General features: G+C 44.0%; 1 protein-coding gene and 1 long non-coding RNA gene across 4 annotated transcripts; one reads left to right on the forward strand and one right to left on the reverse strand.

The window, feature by feature from the left end:
- Positions 1 to 1,767: 1,767 nt before the first annotated feature.
- On the reverse strand, positions 1,768 to 10,140 carry LOC124677607. Of its 3 annotated transcripts, XR_006994143.1 has the most exons (7): positions 9,847 to 10,140; positions 9,230 to 9,301; positions 4,848 to 5,107; positions 4,416 to 4,613; positions 3,409 to 3,574; positions 2,389 to 2,482; positions 1,768 to 1,803 (listed from the first exon to the last, which is right to left on the reverse strand). It is a non-coding gene; the product is annotated as an uncharacterized LOC124677607 (long non-coding RNA). The 3 variants fall into 3 exon arrangements; XR_006994141.1 differs by having other exon boundaries at positions 9,230 to 10,137; XR_006994142.1 differs by lacking the exon at positions 4,848 to 5,107 and having other exon boundaries at positions 9,230 to 10,134.
- Positions 6,683 to 10,068, forward strand: LOC124677606 (zinc finger BED domain-containing protein RICESLEEPER 2-like). Its single transcript, XM_047213578.1, has 3 exons — positions 6,683 to 7,095; positions 7,492 to 8,259; positions 8,357 to 10,068. Exons 1-3 carry the CDS (start codon positions 7,058 to 7,060, stop codon positions 8,577 to 8,579), a joined length of 1,029 nt encoding a protein of 342 aa, XP_047069534.1. The 5' UTR covers positions 6,683 to 7,057; the 3' UTR covers positions 8,580 to 10,068.
- Positions 10,141 to 11,008: the final 868 nt, after the last annotated feature.

Raw genomic sequence — 11,008 nt, forward strand, 5'->3', positions numbered from 1 at the left:
ATGAAACATAATTTACATACTTAAAACATTTTAAAAAAAAAAACCTAAACGCCTACTTCTGCTCCTCGTCGCTGTGTTGCTCCTCGTCGCTGTCGAGCACGTTGAGCTCCGGTATGACCCACGGCAAGTAGCCATCCGGGGGAGCGTACGCCGGGCGCGCCACCGGTGCTCGAGGTTGAGGAGGCTGCGGCTGTGGCGGCGGTAGAGGCGCCCAGACATAAGGCTGTGGTGGCGGTGGAGGAGGCGCCTAGGGATAAGGCTGTGGCGGCGGTGGCGGCGGTGGAGGAGGCGCCGCCGACTGTAGGAGCGCCTGTCGAAGTGCTTCATCCGCCGACAGGCCCGACGGCATGACGGCGGTGGCGTAGCGGGGCAGCGGTGGCTGCACAGGCGCGTCGTACTCGGAGACGAGGACGGCGACCTTCGCCATCTCGTCGTCCGTCATGTTCTCCGGGAAGTCGAAGTTCCGGCCCTCCGCCATGTCCTGTTGCCATTCGTGGAGGACGACAGCGACGACGTAGTCGTCGTTGTTGTCCTTCACCTCCTCGCTATGGTACGCGAGCGCCTCGACGTAGTCTTTGTCGTCGTCGTACGCGGCGTAGGCTTCGTCGTCGTCATCGTCATCCTCGCGGTCGTCGGCGTCGTTGTGCTGCGTCTGCTGACGTCGTCGGCGCCTGCTGACGACGAGCCGGTGGTGCAGGGCCGAAGGGATAATCCTTGTCGCCCATGAAGCCTGCCCTTCGTCTCCTGTCCGTCTTCGTGGACAGGTACGTACGCCAAAGCTCCGAGTCGATGGCGTACGCCGGATCGGCGCGGAGGTCCGCCGGCAGATACCGCCTCCTGCGCCGGATCTCCGCGGTCCGATCAGGCTCACGCGCAGGTACTGGAGGGATGGGCACCCGGCGGCAGCTGAGCCGCCAGGCAGCTGCACGCCGGACCAGGCGTCGTCGCACGGCATCCATTTGCCGTGCATGAGCCTCCCCACCGTGACGGGGAGCGGGATCTTCTTGGTGCCGCTGCCGGAGGCCTCGAAGTCATTTTTCTTCCCCATGGCGCTGCGGCGCTGGTGGTGCGAGTGGAGGTGTGGTGTGGGCGAAGGAGCGACGCGGCCGGTGGACTTTTAAGGGCGGCCGCGCGCGGGATACGATGCCATTGAAGGTGGCGCAGAAGCCCAGCCGCCGCCCACCAGTGCTCAGCGTCCGTTTGCGTCGCGCCGCTGGAGATGCCCTAACACAAAGCAACTTTCCATCAAACTTTTTTTCTCTCTCTTACTCACATACAAGTGTCCCAAAGGCATGACAAGGATGTCTTTGTCAACCTTCTCCTTTATCACCAGCTTAGTTTCACCTCTGCCACCACTGTGCATCACCGTGAACCGTTAAACTGGGAGGCTTTGTCCCAATTGTAGGACTCGAGAATCATTTACCTTTCAGAACTCACATGCTAGTTTCTAATAAAAATGGAACAGAAATAATTGAATGGTGAACTTTGCTTACCAAACAATATGAACCACAAGTACTGTTCCCAATAAATTTCAGAAACATATATCAATGATTTCATTCTAATAATGCATAAAGCTCAATACTGTACTTTTATATCTTCTAAAAATACTCCAGTTTCATATATAGAGGTTGTTCCTTTCTGCTACTAAGACATAACAACATGTAATTACTGTCCAATGTCCTCGCCTGGAACCTACAAATCACAATTCAGTAGTGCCCATATCCACTAAATTACAACTCACCTTAAAATCGGATTTGTAAATCAAAGCGAAACACAGTGGCATTGTGCTGATCTGTAGTAGGCCTACACATTGGAAATTAAGTGTCAGCGACCAATTTAGGGAAATCGTTGTAATTATTAATTTATTATCACCCCGGATCATCAAGATTGTCGTAAAATTGTAGACTACCTGATCATAAATCGATTGTGTAGTACAACGAGACCAGCGAAGAAAATATTTTAACTGTGCAAATATGTTTCTATTTATTTGATTTGAAAACAGAAAGCAGAACATGGTAGCATAGACAGTTGGTAAAAATGAAACTACAAACTATAAAAGTTCTTACACCCGGGGAGCCAAACATGCTTCATGTCTGATGGAAGTCAATATCCAGGGCAAATTGTTAACACAGATAGATAACTCATGGAGGACAAAGGACAGTTTTCAATAAATATGGTGGCCTTGGTTATCGAGTTAGCACTTAGCACTACATTGAAATTTATGTGTGAGCGCACGACTCCAAATTATGTATGCACCTACTGAACCGTAACAGAGCATCAATAGTTTTTAGAGTGTTACAAAAATAAATAACCGTAGGTAATCATGAAAGCACAATAATGGAAAATAGTATACTAACTAAGATTTGAATAGAAAAAAAAGTAGCATACCATTATAAATATAACTCAGAGCATGAAGCATCTGGTAGAGAAAGAATTGATGGTCCACTTTGGCTAAGTCATACTGGAATTGATTTGGTGGGATCTGAGAAAATTGCACGAAAAGGCTAATGTAATTTAAGGATTTCAAAAGGTAAACAATTTCATAAGTAACACAGGAACTGCCAAGCATTTTTAGCATTTTCAGAACAGCAATAGCTGGCATAAAAAATTGGAAGAATAATTAAGTTATGAGAACAATCGAAAGAACCTGATCTTGTCAGGTGTGACAGCAAGGAGAGCAGTAACTTGGTGTGCACAAGATATTCCTAACAAATAAACATATAAGTTTTGAGCATGGATTCAACTAATGTTAATTTTATATTCCGGGTGTCGTAGAAAGGAGCAAGAAAACTAAGAAGTCAGCAAATATTCAATACCTCGAAAAATTAAACCATGATTACCCGAGATGCAAGATGCACCAATATTGACAAGTACACACGGACGATTAACAGATGAATCATCATGCAACAGCTGATGCAATCTCAATTTTTAACACAACTAAGTTTTTTGATGCTCATGTCTACATGTAGTAAATGCAAGAGAAACTTAGTTTCTTAAACACCCCTTGTATGGTTGTACCTGGTATCTAGAGAATAGAATAGAACTTCTCCTGGGCTATCTTAACACAACTATCATCCATGATTCCTTTATCGCCTAATTCCCTTTTTTACAGGGAAACAGTACGAAGATCCCGACTACTTAAAAAGAAAAAAACAAGTATATACACAAGAGTGGATAAGAACCAAGATAAATGAAAAACAGAACATGAATTGACAGAACAAAGGTTAACAATAAATATTGTGCATAAGCTAGTAGCAAGGCCTTGTCCAATCGGAAGATATTTGAGTATCATCCTCAGTGCAAATATAAGTGAGAGCTAACCTCAGAGATGATACTGCTTAAAGAAAGAGTGTCCCCAACAGATAGAAATGTAAACGCGCACACATGATGGTTATATATAGAACTAACCATTTATCAAGACCGGGTCCTTCATAAGATCATGCCAGAACTTGCAAGATGAAGCAAGGCAGGCAAGGGGGGCTGGATCAGATACGTGCAATAGGATCTTGTACATGATGTCCATAGGAAGTTGTGGCGCTGGCGCTTCTAAGTAATCTTCCTCCATGATCTTTCCCTGCAAAGAAAAGCAAGGTACCATGTTTGTTAATCTCATCAATTAAACAATTGCCCCAAGGGAATTATATCATAAAGTTTCTTAGATTGACTTAACAAATGGATCTGTTACAAATATAAATGCACTTGGAAGAACACCCACATGAGAATTTAAACAACCATCGACCATAATAACAAGGAAATGCAAAAATATTAGTCAAATCTATGATTATTTATATAGAACCCATGTTATGCCTAGAAGATGTGCTGGAAAATCCATGAACCTATTCGGTAAACTTTATTAGGTTGACTTAACAGAAGGATCTGATAGAATTATTGAAACAATGCGTTTTGATGATCCCCACAGTAAGACTGCGAGTTCCAATTTAAACCGTCATCCAGCGTAATAGTAAGTTAAAATTTGGAACATGCTACAAAGGTATGATCATTTCAGCAGAACCACGATATGCCTACGATTTATGAAGCTACATGGTAAAAACACACCTCAGCAGTGCAAGAGCTAATTACTCGACCAAAATATCAATGTGATTCAGCTCCAATTACATAACAAGCTCTAAGTAAATAGAAAGAGTACATATGTATGCCCCACGTAACATCATTGCATTAACACATTTTAAGCTGCAATTGATTCAACAAAATAATGAGCAAAACTTGAAATAAAAAGACAGCAGCTTATTCTATCACAACCACGAGCACACAAATCCTAGGCATATAATACGTGACTGATGATTCATGAACCTATGCAGACAGTAAGAGCAAAGCACATGGCCTGATGAACATGAAAATAACAGGTGTCTTCAGTGATATTGTTGTGTGTTGGAGGAGGTAGGGGTGAGAGTGACCTGCGGACATAATTGTGGCAGCAAGATGCCGGATCTGGGCGTTCCATCGGGGGATTCCAGGAGGAAGAGACCGAACCTAGAACAATGCGGCAGCGGCCACAACCTCGACAGTGGGCGGCTTGATCTTGATGACCTCGTTATTGCCAATCGTCTCATTTTCCCCAAACTCTAAATCTGATCTCAAATTCAAAGCTTCATCTACAAAGGACCATACATATGCGGATCTTATTGTCACAACAGATCAACTTGCAAGAATCTATATCTACAGCAGACAACTAATTCTTCGATAATAATGCTTGAATGGCTGAAGTTACTTATCATTTTCACCGAGAAAGTTACAGAAGATAGAAATGAAGGGTTAAATCACACGTGAATTTACCATTAACTACCAAAGTTGTTTCCTCAGAATAGTTGAACCTTGTACCGACTTACCTTGATAGCATGATCATCAACCACCATATCTAGCAGTATCATCAACCATCAACTGATTCAAAAAGGAAACCTTGTTGTTGCACGTAGCACAACCAACCTACACTTCTGCTCCTGCCTTCCCCTTATGCCATTGCCAATGGTGGACATGCAGTGCCAATCACTTAACAGATGAAGCAGGGAATAAAACCATGTGGTCTTTTGCATAGGTCGGATCAAGCAGGGAATAAAACCGTCATGCCCAAGGGGATATGTTACCTTACCTGACACAGTACCAATCCAAAGAGCATGGGTGTCAAGACTTGTCACACATGTCACTGGAGTAATCATATGGTCTGCTCCGGCTCAACATGTTTAGCTTAAACACTTTTTATTGGATTCTGCTATGCGCTAAAATCTGTATGATTGAAATGATTGGTTGCTCATGCCTCATTGGACTACTGACTGATACTTGGTAGTGCAGTACCTCTACAACATTTTTTTTCCATGTGGCCTATAGGAAGGGAGGCCTTCGGGTCTTCCATTACAAAAAAATAAGCATAAACATCATAACACTTATGAGCTTAGTTGGTTGACTTGCCAACACTACATATTTGAGAATCAAGAGTATTACAAATTGCTTTTCATAGCGAGATATGAAATGGAAGTTAAGCATGGTAAATGTGCAGGTATAGCCGTAAACACAATCTACGTAAAGATGAATAAAATGGCAGCAAGTATCTCATAATGTCGGTTCTCCTTAATCGAACCTCGAAAGAAATTTCTATTTTTCGATCAACTGAAGTCCGATGGAAGAGATCAATGATATAAACAAACTAATTAGCTAGGATACCATTTAATTCACTTCATGCCAAAAATCAATTATTGCCGATTAAGTGACTTTATGACCTCACTAACATAAGTAAAATCATGTATGTCATCAACTCATCATGGTCTGCGGAATCAAGTAAAAGAGTGCCAAAATTGATGGGATAAACTAAGTAAAAAATGCAGATGAAGCCGCAAGTATCATCCTAACCAATGGACGGTCAACATCATCACATCGTAAGCCTCACCATGAGAATCAAACGGTGTGTCCAATGATGATTCTATGACATGATCACCCCTGGTATCGTCGTACCTTCAGATAGTGCACCTACCTTGCTTGTGCATAGAGTATGTCCATAGGATTGGCATTGATCCTGACCCTGCAATTAAGTTGTAACCACGATGAGACCACTTTTACAACAATTCGGATGCACAATCATAACCAGCATACAACAGTAGCTAGCCATATGTCAACAACAAATTGGAGTACCCACAGCAGCAGACACACAATGCAAGTGTTTCTGGTTCCTTACCAATTCCTCTTCTATTTGACCTCAAATAAGTAAACAAATCTAGGGCGGCATCTAAATTTGTCCTAACCTGTATTGTCTAAATACAAGAATGGAGTAATTCCCTTGCACTCCCATGTATAATTTAACATCAGTTCAGCCATACAGTACATGGAATTACTTAACGAGCTGACACAAAATCGTACATGCAGATCCTTTGCACTAACCTCTTTGTCCTCCTGGGCAAGGATGGCAATTTTTACCGCGGTCACGGGTATTCGCGGGTACCGTACCCGTATGGGCAGGGTACGGGCACAATTTTTTACCCATGGGTAATACCCATACCCTGCCCGTCAAATTGTGGGTAGGGCATGGGTATAACTTAGTACCCGCGGGTATACCCATACCCTGCCCGTAACACCTGACACGTGGGTCCATGGCTAAGCCAGTAACCAAATAATTAAGAAGCGTACGTCAGCCAAGTGGCCAAGCCCAGGCCCCGACGCCCAAATTAATTCTTACTCCCCTCGTCTCCCCAATCGTTAGCGCAATCCCCTCGGTCTCCTCAGTCGCCGCCGCTCCCCGAGCTCGTATCAATCAGCGATCCCCTCATGGCTTCACTCCATCCCCGTCCCTCAGCATCAAGGCTTGCTCAGCATCTCCCCAATTCCCCTCTCTCCTCCACGGGAAGCCATGGAGCCGACGAGAACCTAACCGCAATCCATCTCCTGATCTCCCTCAGGCCCTCCCCAAATTCCCCTGTTTCTTCACGCCTACAGTCGCTGCAGGTTATGGTGGTGTCGAGCATGGCAACGGCTTGCCTGTGACGTGCGTGGCGGCAGGAGGGCCATTCTAGGCTGTATTACCACGGCAAGTCGGCCACATCTACAAAGCCTGATGGCTCCAACTCTCCGCTCTAGTGGCAACGCTGGCCGGTAAGACGTGTATCTCTTGATTTTTTTCAATTCAGCTAGCTACAGATGCTTTGAATCATGTGATGGACTGTAGCCTAGCTATCCTCCAATTCCTCTATTAACGCTGCCTGCTAGTTGAATCGTAATGTTGTTTAGTTGATTTGCCGCACTGGTTCTGGATGACAGGCGAGTATTTTCTCCCTGTAGCAGAATATTTTAGATTGTCCAACACTGTCTAATATTCTTTTGGATTGGTGGTAGGACTGTAATATACTGTAGATTCTCCAACGTTGTTTAAAATTTATGATGGATACAGGAAATGAAGTAAAATTGTGTTCTGCTAGTTTTTGATTAGTGGTAGGATTGTCATATATATTTTTGCAATTCAGAAACTTATTTGTTCTGTATCATGTACAGATCATTGGCTTCTCAAGATGGAGCAGAATGTTCAGCTGTGGCTGGTTCAGGGAATGGGAATGAAATCTCCGTTGATGCTTCGGTGTTTCAACATGCTACTCCAACATCTGAAGTTGCTACTCCGGCATCTCAAGCTGCTACTCCGGCATCTCAAGCTGCTACTCCGACATCTCAGGTTACATCTGGTAGAGTTAGTTGTAAGAGGAAGCTAACATCTGCAGTATGGCAAGAGATGGAGCCAAAATTTGAAAATGGAGGATGGAAAGCCGAGTGCAATTACTGTCACAAAAAATTTGCTTCGGGACCTAGAGCTGGCACCACTCACTTGCGTTCGTATTTGGATTCTTGTCCTGCTAGGCATGCACCTATGGGCCCAAAGCAACAAAAATTAAGGTTGACAAAAGGTGAAGGTGGCAAAGTGAATGTAGAAAACATCATTTTTGACCAAGAGAAGGCCAGGAAAGATCTTGCATTGATGATATGTGAACATGAGTACCCTTTATCTATTGTAGATCATAGTGGGTTTCGCAGATTTTGTTCTTCTTTGCAGCCACTATTTAAGATGGTGTGCAGAAATACTATTAGGAATGATATTGTGGCTATGCATTCTGCTCAAAGGGAGAAGATGGTGAATTTCTTTGCAACTTTCAAACACCGAGTGGCTATCACTACAGATTTGTGGACATCAGGCTATCAAAAGAGAGGTTATATGGCTGTTACTGCACACTATATAGATGATTCTTGGAACCTGAAGAGCTTTCTTATGAGGTAAAGTCTGAACATAGCACAATACTAACTATTACCAATTACCAATCTATGTTTATGTTGTACTAATGGTTTGTTTATGTTTTATTGTGTTAAATAGGTTTGCTTATGTGCCATGTCCACATTCAGCTGAAGTTATATGTGAAGCCTTGTATGAATGTCTCGTTGAGTGGCACCTTGAGAGGAAGATCTCCACCATCACTTTGGACAACTGCACATCAAATGACAAGGCTATGGATATATTACCAGATAAGTTGGACACAAGCTCTCTCATGATGAATGGTCAACTAATGCATATGAGTCCTGGGTCTTCTGGGTGGTAATTGTAGTAATTATAAAAAAGAATAAATATGGTTAGTGTGGTAATTGCATGATCTATCATGAATCACACGTGGACACTACTTGGCATTACGGTCACCATTCTATACATACAGTGTTCAAAAAAATCAGTGGAAGTCAACCAACGTAATTTGCTACAACAACATAAATGGCCTTGCATGTACAGAGGTGTTATAGACCTGCAACCTGGCAATCCATATTGATTACTATTCAGAAATGAGGTTCCATTCAGCCTGGCTCCCTAGTATTTTGCTTGATGCACAACTAATATTTTTACTGCAATATGTAACAACAAAACATTACACACACCAGCAGTAGCTCCTTGGTAGTCAGTACTACAGATAGTGTTATCTCTGTTAGGTCCAAAATCATGTTGACAAAATTGGGAACGCGAATAAAGTGATATCCATCGACTGAAGCACTGAATATGGGAATATATGTTTCAGACGTAAGACTAAAGAAATGTGAGATAAAGTTCCCTATTCACCAAAAGATTAATGAGTACCAGGAGAATCAACCACTGACCCACAGTCCCAAGTTAAATCAAAAATGATAATCATAGTCCAAAACAATCGAATGAAAGTTGAAACTAATATACCATAGTTGCTAACCAAAGGTTGGGCATCACTATTACCTAGAGGAGACGTGCTGTGGATCTGGCTTCTGCAAAATGTGTGAACATGCACTACTTGTAAATCTTCTTGTTCTATATAGGAGAAAAAAATAATTAATATTATTAAACCTGATACTGAAATATAAGTAAAGCGCTGAGTTAGCTAGAAACATATATCTTTACATAAGAGCATATATAGGAGAAACATATCTATTTACAGATACTTCTAATGAAAACTATGAGGCACATAACACAAGTTGGTTCCAGAAGTACTACTTATACCATGTGAAAAAGAATCATAATTTCCAGAAGTACTATCTTATAATCTCGTGCAAGTAATACTAATTCAGATGTCATCAATACAATAACCAATTCAGGAACCATAGTGTTAGCCTAAAATCACAATTATTTCAGGTTTAGCAGATGTTTTTCAACGAAAGCACAGTTGGAGCACATTTTTCATACTCTTGGGCAGCTACTGAACCAACCTATACATACAGATTTCTCCTTCATGTAAATAAACGAAAAAGCAATTCTAAGTTTCTAGCAATCAAAATAGAAACTACTTCTCATGATTCTAAATGTTATGTAGTGATATGATATGAAATTAGACAGTATACAGAAGATGTAGATTTTACTGATGTAGCTCATCAGTTTGGTTTCAACTTGACAAATTGTGATGATCTCGGGTATTTCTCTTCTATTCATCTTCTCTTCTATGTTTCTTCTTCTCTAGTGCTCTTTCCGTGGAGTGCTAAAGCAGCAGCAACCACGTCACGCCTTCCTCCCTCTTTCGTCGTATCAGATCGGCGGGACCTAGGGGCGGCGAAGAGAGGCGCGCGAAGGATGAAGTGGAGCGGGCGCTGACGACGCGGAGCTGTGCCGAGCCTGCGTGGCGGCCGTGGAACCCACAAAGGACGAATCGGCGGGAGGAGACACCACCAGCGCCCATCGATCCAGTCGAGGACGACGCGCCCACGTCCGGGGCGGCGGCGGCGGCGCGCTGAAGAGGAGGCATGCGGCGTTCCCAAGGATGGGGAACGGCAGGCGGCACAGGAGGCACCATCGGCGAGGGCGAGGAACCTTGGCGGGGGCGGAGGCGAGGATGATCCTTGGCGTGTGTGCGGCGGTGCTCGTGTGGTGGTGGCCGGCCGTGACAGGGTCGGATTGGATTCTTGGACTTTGGTTGAATTTCCAAATCGGGAGGGGCTAAAGTGTAAAAGTGCAGCGAAGCAGTGCGACGATGTATCGGCCTGACGACGGAACCGATTCCGCGATCGACGTAGGTGGGACGACCAAAACTAAAACGTATTGGGCAGAATAAGAAACCAGTTTAGTCTTTTTAAGTAGTAGAGATAGAGAAAAATGAGTGAATGTAGCTGGTGGCTCCATCGCCCGCCACCTCCGAGTTGCACATCCTCGGATGGCGCTCGATCGAGTGGTGCTAGATGATTTTAACGTGGGGTCCTCCGCCTACTGGACACACTACATCTACATGTCTACGGGCCACACCCTACTCTCTCCCCTTATCTCCTTCCCAATCGGTTTCATCCCCCGATGAACAGTCGGGGACGGCTCCTCACGCACGAGTCACCTCCCCATATCTGGACAATCACCCTAGTCAACCTGGATCCAATGTCGACCACCACACCACCCTCGTCCAGCCCTCGCTGCAACATAACCCTAGCGCCGCTAACCTTGTACACCGCCTCCTACCTCATGTTGCTGCTTCTCTGAGGTAGACGCCACTCTGCTGACCTCAAGCCATCAGTGGACACTCTGTCGTGGAGGCGCGCTGGT

This window comes from Lolium rigidum, chromosome 7 (genome assembly GCF_022539505.1).
Source record: "Lolium rigidum isolate FL_2022 chromosome 7, APGP_CSIRO_Lrig_0.1, whole genome shotgun sequence".
In the NCBI taxonomy this organism is placed as follows: domain Eukaryota; kingdom Viridiplantae; phylum Streptophyta; class Magnoliopsida; order Poales; family Poaceae; genus Lolium; species Lolium rigidum.